Genomic DNA, 17,595 nt, shown 5'->3' on the forward strand with positions numbered 1-17,595 from the left:
TCATTCATTTTTAATTCTATAGTGCTTAATAATAAAAATAAACTTAAAACAAACACAGAATAAAATATAACCAGGATAATTTTAAGAAAATGATAGCAAAGAGAACTAAAGAAGACAAAACAGAATTAGAAACATTAAAAAACAAAATGAAATAAAATAAATGATAGTAAGATTAAGTAATATTTTCTAAATATACTTAATATATTTAATAAAGAAAAAAGGGCAATAAAATAATATTTTACCCGATATAAAAAAAAATATAATTAATTAATTACTAATAATAATGATAATAATAATAAAAAACAGGGCACGCTGAATCAGTGATTCATTAACATATTTTAATTTTTCAGTGTTTTAGTATAAAAATCCCACCAGCCTGTTGTTGGCTAGTTCCCCTCCCGTTGGCTATAACTGTGGTTTTTCCCAGAGAATCAGCTAAAGTACCAAATCTATGTACACACAACATCCACATCCAGAGGGGCCAAACAAAACAGAAAATCTACCCATCAAAACCCTGCCAAATAAAACATCAAACACTATCACCTCACCTCTCAGATTTAATGCTATCAATCCAAAATAAAAAAATGTAAAAAACCTCACAAAACAACAGAAGAGGAGGGGCCTCTACATACGGCTCCTCGTGTGCCCGTAGTACAATACTCTCTCTATAAAGTAATGCATATACATTTTCTGCTTTACAATAAATTAGTACAGGCACATTCTCTTCTCTCCTACAGCCGACTGTAGTTCAGTTCAGATGGAAAAGATGATTTTGTGACGTTTTACAGAGGACTTGAACTCATCACAGCAAACAAACAAAAAGACTGAAAACCTGATTGAAACTGTAAAAAAACAAAACAAAACCAAAAAAAACAGTGGGAAACTTGTGGGCAGCAGATTTTTTTTTGGTTTCGGTGTGAATGATGCACTTCAGGCATTTTAAATTTTGAGTGTATCTATATAGATTTTATATAAATATGTACAAACAAAAAGAGAAGTAGTCCAGTAAAAACATTCAGGTAAAAAATAAAGATGCAAACACACAAAAAATTAATGCCAAAGACAAGAGAACTTGAAGCTTGAGAACTCAATAACTTACAAAAACCGTAAAAAAGGAGCTGAAATAAAAATGTTCATTACAGTATGCATGTTTGTTTTTTTTCTCTCTGTGTAGAGATAGCACCAGCAGAAACAATGACACTGTCAGTGGATCATCACCTCCGACTGTATAAATATCTGAACACCAAATGTACCAAAACAAACTGAGGGAGTGAATAAATTAGTGTCAGGCCTTGTACAGGATATTTACAGGAGCTGCTGCAGTCACACACACACACACACACACACACACACACGCACACATACACACACACACGCACGCACGCACGCACGCACACACACACACACACACACACACACACACACTGATGGACATTTTCATGGCAGTGAGATTGTTGCAGCAGTCTTGCAGCACATTTAAGGAGGTCAGATGTCAAATCTGACACATTCAACAGGTGTAGACCCGTGATTTTTCAGTCCTCACAGCCCATGTTTGACTTTTTTTTCTCTCTTTCAACCTTTTACACCCGCTAACCGAGTCGTTTTCGTTGCATAGCTCTTTGACAAAACAAGATGGCCGTCACAAGCTACAGTATTCGGACGGGGTGGGGATTAGGGGAACATGTGTGGGGAGTCATGAAAACGATTCGGTTCCAGTTTGCAGGAATTGGTAAACATGACAATTGTGTGTGTTGTGCGTATGAGGCAGAAACTGAGTGTGTCTGCTGTGACGGTGTTCAAAACAAAAAGCTGACAGGGGAGAGGTGGATGATGGGAGAGGTGGTAGGAGGAGGTGGTTCAGTCTACAGGAGTGAGGCCGGCATTCGGCTCCAGCTTTCCGCTTACACGGTTCAGGTGGTTCATTGCTCGGTCGAAGGCTAGCTGCACAGCTTTACGGATGCAGGAGGAGCGAGCCTCCATCAGCTTGAATTTGTCGAGCGCCTGGTTGAGCCCGAAGGGAGCCATCTTGGATCTAGGAAGCCATTGCCTGCGGAAAGAGAAAACGAGAGGTCAGTGTGACACTGGTTGCACAAAAAGCTGCTTCTCACTCTAGATGACATCAGTGACCTCACAGTTTATATTCCTGATGTATCAGTGTCCTGCTGACTCTCGTCAATGGCTCCTAAGCTTCTCCTCACTTACAACCTTTAAATGAAGACAGAAATCTTCAAACTAGAAATTTCTGCTATATTTTAAACACACTTGGGCCTCACTTCTACTGCAGAGAAAAAAAAAACATTACAGCAACATCTGGTGTTTTAATACAATGGGAAAGTGTGCAATCACATCACAACCGGGTAAAATGACTGCAGTAGTCACGGGTATTTATCGCCTCCAGCTTTGATTGACATTGATGGAAACACGACACCCGGGTTAATGCGCTAATTTTAGCTCCATAGCCGGTGAGCTGCAATGATGCGTTGCCATTAATTATCGTCTAAGCTGCGCTTAAACGCCGATCCACATTAGTCCGCACCACGTTTCAGAGAGAGACCGAATTAGAAAGAGGCATGCAGACCCTATTACTGTTAGTAAACAGTTTGATCTTTTTTGGTGGGTGGGGCTTAGCTGGAGGCAAAACAATTTATCCACCGACGTTAGCTAGCTCTAGCTAGCAAGTTTTGTTGGCTTGTTTCCAACAACAGAGGAGGATGAAATGAGACTCTCTGAATATGTCAGGTCACTGTCTCTCTGGGACCGCAAGGGTTACTTGAATAAGTTAACGCTGACCAGCAGGACCAGACTGGTTGACCCGTATGCTCTCAGTCAGTGGATGGATGATTTGACATTTACACTTCCCTGACAGAAAAACCAAGAGTGTAGAGTTAAGACAAACTGAGGGTGCAGTCCTCAGTGCCTATAACTATTTTTTAAATGGCCATGTACAGGACTCCAAATACCACGATTTAACCAATGACCCAGCCAGCAGCAAGGACAGAAGACAGATGTACTGGTAAATATGAAAAATGCTCATGTGCGCAGTGCACACTTCATATCAGGAAGGGTTAAAAGTATTTACTGTTGTAGGAATAAATAACGTGATGTGTATGTGGGTTATCATGTCCACCTAATCAGAAAGTGGGGAGGTATACGGAGGAACACGAGATTTCACTGTAATGCTAACTTCTTATCACATTAGTTACCGTTAGCTTTGTTAGCAAAACAAAACTGTGGAAAAGTAAATCATAGACTGCACATAGATGGATGACATGACAGCTCCCCCAAAGCCAAAACAAAAATCTTTATATAATCCCTATCGTTATGATGATTGCCTCCGTCAGTTCTTTTGTCTAATCGCATTTAACCATTGTTGTCTTCATATATAGATGGGCAGTGGCTGCTGGTGTACAATAAAATCGCAGTATTGAGCCATTACTCTATTATGGCACCCAACACAACAAGACCACATTTTAAGACTCCTATGTAGTCTACAACCCTGTGGTGGTGATTACTGTTTCCATACTATCCTAACATCGTCGTGACATCGGCACTAAGTTTTCACAGGCCTCTGTCCATGCAGCCTTCTACTTTTTACCTGTTCACCAGCCTGTCTGTGACATTGAACAGACACACCTGAAACCTACCTACAACCTACTGTACCTAACCTACAGGTTAATGTGTATGTGTAATTCCAGCTCTCCGTTGACATGGTCATCTTAAGCACAGCATTTCAAAGTGCTAACCATTTAGAGGTGGTGAAATGTTGATGTTTTGTGATGTTAACTGTTTTGCCTTTTATTTTCTGCTGGCTTTACTGAAAAGCAGCCAGCCAGGGAGGAAGACCAGAGGTTGGGCACTATGTTTCCGCAGCAACACTGATGGATCTGGATGGCGTTTCTAGAGGCATTTGCCAAAATAAGACCACTAGCTAGTTACCTACCAGACATGAGTGGTGCACAATGCAGTAAACTTAAGAGTTGCAAAATTAACCTATAAGACCACATGCCTAACCAGTCAAACATATTCTCAATTGACAAATTAACAGTTCGTTGTTGACATCCCTACTTTTGATAGGAAATGCTTTTTTTTATTCCTCTTTTTATTACGTGAGTCGCTAAGTTCCTCACCAGCTGCGCTTGCTGTCGAAGAAGTGGACGAGGAAGAGTTTCTCTGCGGACCTGAACTGCATCCGCTCTCCGGCTCTGAGAACGTCCGGCGGCGGCTGGGGAAGCTCCACCCCGTTGTGCTGACAACCCGTCTTCCGGGCCCTGGGGTCCATGATCTGTGATGGCCAAAAAAAAAAAACCAAAAACCAGAGTGGGAGGGACACTGAGTGAAGCTGCCTCCTCACAGTATCAGGGTGGAGTATTTCCTGGCAACCGCGTAGAAGAGCCCGCAGTCAGAGACACAAGCATGCAAGGCTGAGTCGAGCCGGAAACGCTCTGAGCGAAGCGGCCGACTCCACAAACACAAAGCAGTCCATGATCGGCCAGCTGGAAGCTCCCGCATGGCTGTGAGCACAAATCACGAGCTACAGCACGCACGATGGCAGAGGGGCAGATGGGTAATGAGACACAGAGGGGACCAACACGCACTCACCAGGGCGGGGTAGGAGGGATATCCACTACATTTAGCCCAAACTAGTTTAAGAGGCTCCAGAACAAATGGAGAAGCAGCGGAGGGCTTCCACACCTCTACAGGAACAACGATAAGCAAGTTATGAAGTATTCAATGCAACAGACACAGAGCACAAGCAGTCTGAGCTAGGCTTGGGCAGTATCATGGTATTACGGTATACTAGGGTAGATAAAATCCCAAAGGTATGTTTTTTAATACCATCAAAACACAGGCGCTCCTCTTTCTACTAAACTTATTGCATGTAGTGGCACAGCACGCACCACCAGAACTCAGTCTCCGATCTCTACTGGTGGAACAGGCAGCTGAGCTGAAAGACACCATGACATCCAGTCAGATTTATTCAGACCAAACCAGACCTGATGATAGTTTGAACAGTAGACTTACTTAGTAGATTACTAAAAAGAGTAACCAAGACTGTTTGGCTGAGTTTTATTTTTTTTTCTGTCAAGTTTTAATGAAGTGGGTTTTATGATGAGTACGTTGAATTCAAAAGGTGTAGAGTAATAGATCTCTGTTTAATAAGGAAAATAGATAGAAACTTCAGAAAGGTATGAAAAATCAGATACTGCCCATGCCTAGTCTGAACACACAACAAAGAACACAAACAGGTTTTTTTTAAAGATTACCTTTAAAAAAAAAAGAGAGATTCTGGGTTTGTCATATATCGCTGTAAAGCTGTTCAGACTGATGCAGGGTTTATATAGTTTTTTTCCCCCATGAACATAACGTGGAAGTAAGATTGTCCTGGCCGATTCATTACGGTATAATTTTATAGATTATTTCTTTGGTCTTTATTTGAGAGATGACAGCAAAGAGGCAGACTGGAAATTGAACCGAGGACATTGCGATTATGTGCCATTTGCTGTTACCATTGTGGTAAAGGCGCACCACTAAGGGCATTCTTTAATGGATTGTATTGGTTAACATAAAGGCGGTCAAATGCCTTCTTTTCTTACTGTATTCTACTGTATTTTGTTAGCCTCAACACTTTTTTAGTAGTAAATCAATGTATATGGGTATTTCAATGTATCAATGTATATGGGTATTTAGTAGTGTTGATAGATAGGTACTGGTGGGTTATAGGCCAGAATAGGTCAGCACTGTTGTTTTCCCAGCTTCAAAAACACTTCCAGACCACGGGTCGGGAGGCAGCACAAAGGAGGGCCAGACCTGTCCTGATACTTGTTTTTCATGTTCCACAGAAGAGGCACTTAAGCTAAAATTCTGTGGTTTAGTTACTCTTTTAATTACAGGAAAAGTATTTCAGTGCTTACATGAAATTAAAAAAATTTAGACTTCTTATTTGCAAAGATCAGTCTATGTAACAATGAGCTAGCAGCTTCCCATTTTTAACTGGCACTGATCGTCACTTTCACCGGTTAAAATTAAAAACCTTTCTGGCAGCAGATCATATTGGCTGTGCCTAATTAATATTCATTCAGTGAGTAACTTGCTGGCAGGCCAAAATTAAACATGCATGTAGTTGAGTTTGTGTGCTCTCAGTCAGCTGGGGCCTGTGCTCATCAAAGATGATTTGTGAGAGAAGACGCTCCACTATGTATCACTGTACAATCAGAGTGAACTGAGTGTTTTTGAAAGTTTCAAAAACTCCAACAGGGTAAGGACTCATTTATGCTCAACCTTAAATACAAAGACAGACAAAGCTTTCTTTCGTACTCCGCATTAACTTCTTCCTTATTTGTGCACTTTTCTGATTTTTGATAAAGACGAAATGAAGCAGTACCAGCGGAGACTATGGGGGCAGTGCAGCCAAGTTCAAAGTAGATCAACCGTAGGGAACGACAAACAAATTGAAATAATGCCGAAACGAAACAAATCAGTAATATGATATGTAGTGATATTAATAAAAAGAACCCTACGTCCACGTCGGGATGTATTTAATGGCCGCACAGACGCCCGGCATCTACAACACTGCCTCTGTTTAAAAGGTAAATATTATAACCTTCTCCACCATTGCCTTGTTTGCTGTTGCATGAAACTTTTGACTCTGCCCTCTAGTGCCATTTCTTGGCCATATCCATGCCAACATAAAGGACGCGTAGAAGTATGAAGCCAATGTCATTTACAGCTGTTGAAACAGACATAGCTAGTGTAATACAAAAAGGGACTATAAATGAGCCTTAAGATGTCGTCTTTCTAGTGGATCATTTCATGGTCATTTGTGGATTTGCTCAACATTCACTCAGAAATCAATGATTTAAGTTTATAAATATATTGGTTTTGGACTTGGACCTTTAGAATTTGGATTAAGAATCTCTTGAAAAGTTGTGTGTCAAATTTCATAGACTTATTAAATCTTTTACTTTGTGCTGCTATGTATTTTGTAAGTATTTTGTTTTTTAACATTCCAGCTGATGTAGCTGTTTTACCTAATGAGACTAACTGTACACCAGTCTGATCTTAGAAAGAACAATGTAGTTTTACAAGTTGAACCAAAGATAACTTTCACTTCTCCAAATGAATTGTTATTTGTTTGTTGAGAAACCAGGATGTGAGTCTATAATTCACTGAACACACACTAAGAAAATAACGGACTTCGCTTCCACCTTGTCTATCACAGGTTTCCTGTTTCTGGACTCTTTGCTCATTTATCACTTCCTTTATGGCTAAAACCCACAATTTTGAGTCATCCAGGACCTTGGAGGCCCCTGGACTTCAGATGAAGAACCAATGAGATGGTAGGAGTTCCTGGCTCTGTAAAAATCCCAGTTCCCAATATAGGGAAGGAAGAAATAAGTAAACTTGCACATAAACTTTATTAGTATAATAATAGCGAGTTTTCAATAAGTTTAGTAAATCAGCAGACAGAGAGAAGAGCTGACCAATCAAAGCGTGCCATGCTGTGTCATGCACATTCATCAGATATGGACAGATGGATGTTGCTCTGCTCACCTGTAGGAATCTTGGCAGCTTTGGTGAACTCTCCGTTCTCGATGCAGGTCATCAGAGTGCTTTTGTCGTCCACAGTGCTCCGTCGAGCTGCTGGTGACCGCCCTTTACCGTTTTTGGACACAATGACGGTACTAAAAGAGACAAGGAAAGAAAGGCAAGGAAGATGTTTAGAAACTTTGTGAGGTGGAGTGTCTTGAACACACCAGCTGCACAGAAATTTTGAAGTCTAAGTTTAAGACTCTGCAGTGTATTGCTGTCATCATAAACAAATCATGATCAGGGTTCAATTCATATCAAGATATTTTTATGGTGTTTTAACTTCATTTTAACATGTTTTTCTTGTTCTTACAAAATATTTTTTCTTTTTATAGCATAAAATATTTTGCATGCCACACTGACATCACCATGGCTCAAAATACTGTTTTATCGATTATTTGATCATAAGTAGGGTGTTGGGGTTGGTTGTGTAACTGTGCATTACAGGTTTTTCAGTGTTTATTTATATGTGTTTGTTTCCTTGATTACAGATCAGCTTCGTTCAGAACCAAACATATACCCCTCAGTGTATATCATCAACACACAATGTACTTTGAATCCAGGAGTTAATGAATCCAAACAGAAAAATAAACAACAGGTATGTGTTTTATGTTTTCATTGATAAATAAGTAACAAAGTGAAGTGGCTACTTGTTATAATCTGTTACGTAATCTAATCTTGTTATGTTTTTTCCAGATTAATAACTACTGTAAATGTACACCTTAATATGTAGGCAATAAAACATGTGGGGTCCAAATCAAAGATTAAGCTGTTCTCATAAAGAGCAACAAATTAAAGAGACATTGTTTTCTTCTTTTCATGGCTTTCTCCATCAATCCCATCATGTGACTGTGTTGCTAGATCAGATCTCAGCTATGAATTAGGTCAGTAGGATGTTATCAGTGCTGACAGAAATGATGGGCACAGCTATTCATATATTCATATATTCAACCTTGTGTTATCATTAAACAGCATGGATGTTTCCTGCTGAACTCACCTTGTGCTGCAGAGGACGCTCCCGCTGGAGGAGATGCTTGACTCGGAGGCACAGCGGCGGCGTGGCTCCAGCAGGCGGGGAGAAGGTGAGATTTCTTCCTCCTCCACAACAAAACCGTTCGCTATTCCTGGAAGGAAAAACAACAAAGGAAACTTGTCATGGTGTAGTGTAGGGTTATAGGTACAATAGTACTCTGATGATTAAAACGGTTTCTTTAACATTGAAGTTCAGATCTTGTCACTGGGGAGATTTTTGCTTTGATTTTAAAACATGACATTTGAGTCAGTACCTGTACCAAGGCGTTTAATTGGCGACTCCTCTTCATCTTCCTCGCCATCAGCGCTGCTGCTGCGTCTTCTTTTCTTCGGCAGAAGGAGAGTCTCCAGGCGAGGGATCACCACTGACAGGAAGGTTTTGGTGCCCAGGGGTGGCAGCGTCACAGCAGCTGCCTCTTGGGTCTTGGTCTTGGGGGGTTTCTGGGGGCTGGTGCTCTTGGATTTGCGGAAGAGAACGCTGTTCCGTCTGTTGCAGGCGCTAGAGGCTTCAGTGTGGAGGTCGCCGTTAGGAAGCAACGGTTCTGGGAGGTGTCCGTTGAGTGCCTCTGTGAGTGCTGAGGTAGATGTGTCGCCATCGAGCTCCATGGGAGTATGGTCCGTGCTGGATTTGACGGCCTTCAGGGGGTGCAGCTCCGAGTCCCCGGGCGAGGTGTCGAGCTGCGACACTGAGGTTAACAGCTCCAGTGTTGGCGGAGGTAAAGGTTTCTCCTCCTGTGGCGTACAGGGCTCTTCTGGAGATTCAGAGAGTGCTCTCTCCTCTGACTGGGTAGGGGTTGGGCTCGGCTCAGGAGCTGCATTCGGCAGAGTTTTGAGGGACTGCTTCAGGCTCATCTCGCTGCGGACCTCCATTATGGTTTTCTTGAGCAGTTTGAGCCTCTTGCTGCGGGACGGGCTGTGCTTCATGGCCGTGCTCAGGTCCAGTTTCTCTAGCAGCTCCTTCAGTTGATCCTCCAGAGGGGTCAGCTGACGGTAAGAGGGGGTCAGGAGCCGGTCCACTGAGAGAAACAGATGGTCACATGACATCATCAGTATTATTTCCATAACATTACTCCAGCACTTTTAGAGATGATGAAATAAAAAAATCCCCAATAATGACATATGCCCAAAACACATAAACAGAACTTTGAGCACCAGTCCAAAAACACAGAGATTCAGTCCACAATATCCAAACACTGACCGATTTCCTGTTTCTTAATGATCAAGCAACTTACCATCCTCCCAGGTGAAGGGGGGCGGCGGCTCCAGTTTCGGAGCCTCGGGCAGATGCAACCCACTGGGGAAGTCGAAACCGATCCTCTCAGCCTCTCTGCGGGCCCTGCGGAGGATGGCTCCTCCGTGGTCCTGCATCCGCTGACCTGCCTTGTAGAAAAATGTGTCCTTGGCATTGTATTTCATGCAGTTGAAGATTATGAGGTTGAAGTCTGCCTCGAACTCCTCCAGGCTCCTGTAGTCGTGAGCGTCAATACGTTTCCTCATGGTGGAGAAATCCATGGGGTTTTTTATGTGGTCCAGGTAGTCAGGAACCTGCAAGAGACACAGGAGACACATTTGAGGCCGCAGATTTTCTGATTCACTTTTATTCATGGCTGCAACTACATTCCTTGTCAATTAATGAGCGGATTATTTTCTTGATTAATCAGTTAGTTGTCTGGTCTACAATATGCCAGAAAAAAAGTGAAATATCCGTTTCCCAAAACTCAAGATGACGCCCAAATGTTTTGTTTGGTCCAAAACCCAAGATATTAAGTTCACTATCATAGAGGAGTAATGAAACCAGAAAATATTCACATTTATGAAGCTGGGATCAAATAATTTTGACTTTTTTCACTCGATACACAATACATAGTTGTCAAATGAATTGGCTACTAATCTCACAGTTGACAACTAAAACTGATTTTTCTTTTTAGCTAAATTTTTATTGCAGACATAACTTCTCATTCATTATTTAAACCTAACAAGTGATGAGTCAAGAATTTGTTAGTTAGCACTGTACACTTCCTTTGGTTGCTTCACATTAAAGGTCTACCCCTGCCTTCTCATTCAAAGACATGCAGGAAATGATGCAGGCAATACTTATGCATAATATTCAAATTAAACATTAATTTGTTCCAACATTTTGGTCTATATTAAGGCAGAACGATTCTTGCTGTTCTAAATCACTATTCTCCTAAAGAATTGGGGTCACGATTCTCTCACACGATTCTTTTTTTTTTTCCAACAAAAACATTTATTGAACTTAGATGCTGAAGTGCAAAAACACGTGTGAGATGCTTGCTGTCAGACAGGGCTTTAAACAGATGAAATGAACATAAGACATGTCGAAGTGCTCAACTGACAGATATCTTATCAAAGTGCTAAATTTAAACATGACAGTCTCTTGTAACAAAAAACAAAACGTCAATTTTTTTCTCTGTATTTGGTGGTTGAGATTCTGCAAAGTGCTGTGAAGTTTGATTGATTCAAAACACACATTAAAGACACACATTAAACATGCCTTAATAGCGAAAATATCACATGTACCGAAATCAACTTCAGTATAACTTGTATGGTTTTCTGACAAAACACTTTTTTCCACATGTATACAACATGCTTATATTATCAGCACAAGCTTGTGGCATTTTACATTGTATAAATTAGCCTAGCAGCTAGTGGAGATATCCTCTACTCATATAAAGCCAAGAACAACAGCAACATTTAACAAAGGTAATACAAAAATTTGGCTCAATTAAAACTCACTAGGTTCACCAACAAATCCATTGTCTTATACTAGACATATTTTATCAACAAATACTACATGCTAACATTATTAGCACAAGCCTATGGCATTTCACATAGTATAAATTAGCCAAGCAGCCAGTGTCAATATAAGCAGCTGTAAAACAGTGGCCAGTTTTGTGTCTATTATATTCTTCACAACAAAAAGTCCTACATTGTTTTGTAATTTATTGACTTTTATTGTGAAGCTGCCAAAACAGGAAATACTGGGTTTTAATCTTCAGTGATGTAACACAAATCCCGAGAAATATATTAGTATTATTATTATTATTATTATTATTATTTTTGATAGATAGCAAAGCAAATTGTTTTTGAGCAGACTCATAAAAGGTTGCGCACCTCTTTAATGCAGACGGGCTGAGCAAAGATACTGTACTGGTCCTTCTCCTGCAGCTGACTGAGCACGGCTCTCAGCAGGATGTTGAAAGGGGTCAGCTGGACCTCCAGCACTGACTGCTGCAGCTTCATCTGACGGGAAAAGACACAGTCATGTATAATCATGTATGTGTGAGTGTGTGTGTGTGTATATATATATATATATATATATATATATATATACACACATACATATTTTAGGGCTGTTAGGTGATTTAAAAATGAATCAAATTAATTACATGCTCTGTCATTAATTAGTCACATACATCCAATTTTGCTGTGAATGTATTTTTAAAAATTCAATTCACATTTTCAAGCACAAATTCCACTCATTTATGAAGTTGTACGAGCTCCTGCATTGTCAACAGCACGATCCTGCGCATATTTCAAAATAAAATGCCTTGAGTTAACAACTGATTGGATTCTGTCAACAGGGATGTTGTCAAAGGACTTTTATTTTGAAAGAAACACAGGCAAGTTTTGAGTAAAACAGACATCTTTGTATTTCCTCATCTCTGTGACAGAGAGAGACTTTTAAACTGAAGTTAGAAGGTGGTGTAGAGTCAAGCAAGCTACCATATCTCTAGATGTGCCGCGGCTGACATGCAACTAGACGCACCTGACCAACGCTGCCCATGCAGGCAGTGTGGATGCTCTTACCTGTTAACATGGGCACTGCTGCTAAATGCTTTACGTTAAGGTGATTTTTCAGGATTAAAGTACTCCAATCGTGCAAAACTCATGTTACAAAGCCACTGTGGCTTTCAATGACCACAGAACCCGATCAATCGGCATCAATTTTCTTAACGAATTTTAAATATGTATATATCTATATCTATATCTATATCTATATCTATATCTATATCTATATATATATATATATATATATATATATATATATATATGTGTACATACATACACATACATACACGTACATATACGCACATATACATATCCAGACAGGAAACCATGAAGCTTATCGTCATTATTTATAGATTATTTTATTTGAAATGAGGCTTGAGTAGCAGCAAAGCAGCATTTAATAAGGTGGCTCTACCTCCTCTCTTTTCAGCTTCTCTCTCTTTCTGATGAGCTCCAGCAGCAGGCGAGCTCGCTCCAGGTCGTGGCGGAGGCGGTGCCACTCCTTCAACTGCTCCTTCAGCGCCTGGTTTGTCTCCATACGGTCCTATAGAAAGCCAACTTCACTTCAGTAAGAAGCACAACAAGTAAGGATAATAATGCTCCGCAGCGAGTTTCAACAGCACTGACCTTTTGCTTGACTTTGGGCGGCTGAGGGTTGGCCTGCAGCCGGCGGATCAGCGGCACATTGTTTCTTGACTGCCTCTTCTGCACCCAGTAGCTCAGCACCCGCTCAACAAACACACGCTTCCTCTGAACTGCCACCTGGTTCAGTATAGTGTCGAAACTGACCCACGGGGAAACCAAAGGGAATATTAATCAATCAATAAAAATCATTTGTTTCATTCAGAGGAGATAACCTAAACACAAACACAATCATCTATCTAACAAAAAAAATAAAGCCCTTTTAGAATGGAACTAAAAAGGAAGTGAAATTAAATTATTCTATTATTATAAGTATCTATTTGGTCTACCAACAGAAAAGGGAAATATGTTGCTTTTCTTGATGGTTTTCTTGGCGATTTTGTGTTTGCATTCTGCATGTGAGACTCCACTGCTTGAATTCCCATCTCAAGTTTGAGAGGAAGAATTTTTTTAATTAAAAAAGTAGATGTTACCGAGATTTCACAATGCAACGGCAAAAAAAACAAAACGAAAAACATTAATAGAATCAGACTGTCATCCATGTTTTAGTATTATACAGACTTTACAAAAAATAATTTAGGTAATTTTAATACCAACTAAGGTCTTATTTTTAGATTAATTAATTCAATGCCTTTTAAGACTTTTTAAGGATCCGCAGGAACCCTGATAATAGTCCTTACCAATATTGAGACTGGTGTACACTGGAGGTCTGAATTAGAACTGGGTGTAAATGACTAAGTAGTGAGTAGAACTGTGAGGACCATCGATAGTCAGAAGTAACAACTAATAATATATGCATCTGAAGCATTCTGGAAGTCCTGTTTGCCAGCTTACCTTGAAGTGGTGATACTGGGCCCAGAGTTGGTGGGGGTCTCTGGCTCTGGTTCTGGTTCAGGCTCCACTTTCTTACTCTTCTTCTTGTGCCAGCCCTTGCCCCGCGACTTCCCCCTCTTGTCGGCCCTCTTATGGCAGGCTCCATTTTTTGGGTGCGGTTCCTTGTAGATGTTGAGCGGTCGGCGGTCGCAGCCTTCAGGCGTGTGGCTGCAGCAGTAAGCAGTCTTTTTCACAGAGAAGGTGGCAGCACCGGCCGCAGTCACCTCTTTGACGGGCTCCATCTTCATGTAAAGGCCGGCCCTCTGGGCACAGCTGACATGGAAGGCAGTGTAACAGTTGATCTTGTCACACTGGATGCATGCTCCTGCGCCCTTCTCTTTACACAGATAACAGGTGAGCTTCCAGCGCGCTGGTGGGATATTGCGGACGCCATCAATGGGCTCAATGAAAACTGTGTCAGAGAAGCCGACTTCAGGCACCCACAGAGCACATGCTACATGGCCCCAGCGGTCGTCATCAGTCTTCTTCAGCGCTCCGCCTCGGTTGGGACAGAAGACACACTCAGCGGGCCTCGATGGACACTGCAGGCAGTGGCGACAGAGCCATTGGCCCTCAGGGATGTATGGTACGCCATAGCACTCCTGGTGCACAGCGATATTGCAGGAGTCGCAGAAGAGGATGACGTTACTGTCAGCTCCATCTCCATCCATGCAGATGCAGCAGACAGCGTCCTCATCCACTAGTGACTGCAGGTCGCTCTGACCCTGCGTGGCTGAGTATGACTCCTTCTCAAAGCGGTCCATGAGAAACTCAAACAGGTTGTGCGACACCTGGCTGATGCCTTCGCTCTTCCTCTTTTCATTGATGATCTCCAGCCAGGCATAGTCCTCTTCATCCATGTCATACTCCACCTCCTCGTCCAGCTCCTCCGCTGTCCTCTCTGTGTATTTGTAATACGCCGTTGGCCTCTTCGGCACCACAGGCAAATTATATTCAACCGTTCTAACCTTTGGCTCTAACAGGCCTCCGGTACTGCTGTGCGTGCCACTGCTCCCGTGTGAGGCCATGAGTGCAGCGTTCTTCTTCTGCTGGTTGTTTTTGAGACGCACAGATCGCACCAGGACCTGCTGGGGCTTCTCGTTGTTCTCCTTGTTGCTGTTGCACTCCATAATCTCCTGCGCCGTGGGGTCATCATCAGTGATGACGTCAAGCTTGTCATAGATGCTGAGCCGGTGCACGCGGCCATCCACCTCCAGCTCCACTATCCGCTGAGCCTGTGCATATGTCAGGGTCTCCCGGTTGGGCGATGGCTTGATGGGAGATGAATCCCTCTTCAGTGCCGCAGGTCGGTGATGCCGACTTTTCTTTTTCATCTTGAAGCCGTAAAGACCCTGAAAACCAGACAAAAGAAACGACACTTTTAATGACTCGCGTATGTGAAGTGGTGGTAACAACTGCAGAACAACAACAATATTTATGTCATTAACTCTGTGAAGCAACAGCCTGCACATAGAGCAGTGTGTGCTGGATATAAGAGAACCTGCAGTAATAATTAACATCCTCAACCCTCAATGAGGTGTTGCAGAAACATTGGTGAGCAGTGTGTTTACACAAGTGTATCAGCACCTTTTATCACCTTTAACAGCCTTCAATCATAAAGGACAAGAAAAATATGCAAAGACAAAATACACAACTTTTTATCTGTGAGTGAGGTTTCATAACTGCCTCTAAACAACATACAAGTGGTTTGAAAGATAAAAAAAGGTATTATTTTATACTAAATTGAAATTAAAGACAGTTGAATAGGGATGCACAATATTGGATTTTTTGACAATATCCCATATGCCAATAAGCAATACCAATTTATCCACTTTTTTCCTATTACACATACTCTTATCGTGATGGCCCACCAGCAGATGGAGACATACTATACAATGCTTTTCAGTGTTTGTAATTTTCCACTTCATTTTGCAAAATAAGAAAAATACTTAAACTTAGGGTTGATGGTATGTACGTGTTCACTTTGTCAATAAAAAAAACCAACCAAACACCTGTTTGTGATATCCTCAGAAATCGGTAAGTTGGCCAATTCAAATATTTCATTTAAATATTGGCCGATACCGATGACATGCCGATATTATCATGCATTCGTACAGTTAACCTCGACCACGTAATATAAAAAGGTTTCCAGTTGAGCCCTTTGTTGAGTGATTTGCACACAAATAGCAACTGTAACAAGTCTTTGAAGAAAAAGCTTTATCTTTTTGAAGCTTAAAATACACAATGTTTGGCATTTTTGCTTGGAAATAGCTCACATGATTTGGGCATCTGAACACATCACAGGAAAACTGATGTTGTTCCAGGTTTCAAATGATTAAGTATATTTTAGAGAACATACTTTTGTGTTTTTACCTGAGTAAGACTTTGAAAGCGGACCTTTTACATGTAATAACATAATAAAAAAATCGTTGCAGCTCCAGTTGAGAGCAACTGAAAAGAAAGGGTGCCAATATACTTGATCAAGTAAGTTGTTTTAACCCCTGCTATGTTGTGAAGCTAACACCAGAAGCTGATTGCAACTCCGACTGCAACCGCAGCTTTTAAAGGGAAGTCCCAGTGTCTGTTTGTGCACCTTTAATTCACGAGATCTTGTTTTCATTTGGCTGCTGAATGAAGTTACAGTAAAGGTGTTGGAATCAGACTGACTAAGATAACGTTCACTGGCTTAATGAAAGAAATGAACGGAGAACAGCGCACCTCGTCGCCGACAAAACCCAGCCTGCGGTGGGCTCAGCTCGCCTGACTGAAGCCGCAGAGAGCTGGTTGTTGTTGGGGATCAGTGGCTAACAGCAGCTGCAGCTCGTTTGGTTTCTCTCTGTTGAACGGTTACTGCTAGCCACCAGCTAACGTTAGCTTCCCCTAATCGAACCACAACGTCGATTTGTGTTTAATAATCGATTCAGCTTCAACCAGAAATACCAAACATAGGTCTGTTACAAAAAAAGACGACCCGGTGGTGTCGTCCCATCAGATGGCAGAGCCTCCGGTGGCCGGTTTGATGCATTAGGACACTCCGTCCACAAACCGAGCTTAACGTTAGCGTGCTAGCATTACACCAAGCTGAAGGGGGGAGGAAATATGGCGACCAACACAACAAGAAACTGCCTCGATTGGAAAAGTTGGCTTCTCCTCGGAGCAGCGCGGCCTGGTTGTAGATTTCAACCGGCCCAGACTGAAGACGGCTGATATTTAAGATGCGAGGACAGAGTTGGGCTGAACTTACCTCGGTATTTTCACGAATTCAGCTTGTAAAAACGGCAGCAATGGCGCGCGCGGCCTGCGGAGCGAAGCGGCAGTTAAATCCACATTCAGTCCGCTGATCCAACGGCTGCCGCGGCTCGCGCTGAACCGAGTTAAACTGGAGAGTGACCGACAGGTATCCAGGGCGACGGAGCCGGTTTCAGAGTGTTATTACCTTGATCAGGGTGATTACGGATCAATGAAAACTGTTTAAATGCAGCAGGGCTCAGCGGCTGGCCGAGCTTCTCTTCCCCCAACAACAATGCGGTTGTGTGAGTTCTTACGTCGTGACGTCACCGCCTACAAACGGGTGGGGGGTGCATTGACAGTACCATATTTTCAAGTATTAGTACACTTAGAAAATTGTTTTTAAAATTCTAGGGAAAA

General features: G+C 41.8%; 1 protein-coding gene across 3 annotated transcripts; it reads right to left on the bottom strand.

Annotated features, from left to right (window-relative positions):
• Positions 1-1,387: 1,387 nt before the first annotated feature.
• LOC121949875 (bromodomain-containing protein 1-like) lies at positions 1,388-17,464 on the bottom strand. Of its 3 annotated transcripts, XM_042495696.1 has the most exons (12): positions 17,192-17,464; positions 13,909-15,299; positions 13,060-13,216; positions 12,848-12,976; positions 11,755-11,883; positions 9,852-10,164; positions 8,874-9,635; positions 8,585-8,711; positions 7,552-7,682; positions 4,600-4,694; positions 4,128-4,282; positions 1,388-2,047 (listed from the first exon to the last, which is right to left on the bottom strand). In XM_042495696.1, the coding sequence occupies exons 2-12, from the start codon at positions 15,279-15,281 to the stop codon at positions 1,858-1,860; spliced, it is 3,561 nt and encodes a 1,186-aa protein (XP_042351630.1). In that variant the 5' UTR covers positions 15,282-15,299; positions 17,192-17,464; the 3' UTR covers positions 1,388-1,857. The 3 variants fall into 3 exon arrangements, with proteins under 3 accessions (XP_042351630.1, XP_042351629.1, XP_042351628.1); XM_042495694.1 differs by lacking the exon at positions 4,600-4,694 and having other exon boundaries at positions 1,935-2,047; XM_042495695.1 differs by lacking the exons at positions 4,128-4,282; positions 4,600-4,694 and having other exon boundaries at positions 1,890-2,047.
• Positions 17,465-17,595: the final 131 nt, after the last annotated feature.

This window comes from Plectropomus leopardus, chromosome 11 (assembly GCF_008729295.1).
Source record: "Plectropomus leopardus isolate mb chromosome 11, YSFRI_Pleo_2.0, whole genome shotgun sequence".
NCBI lineage: Eukaryota > Metazoa > Chordata > Actinopteri > Perciformes > Serranidae > Plectropomus > Plectropomus leopardus.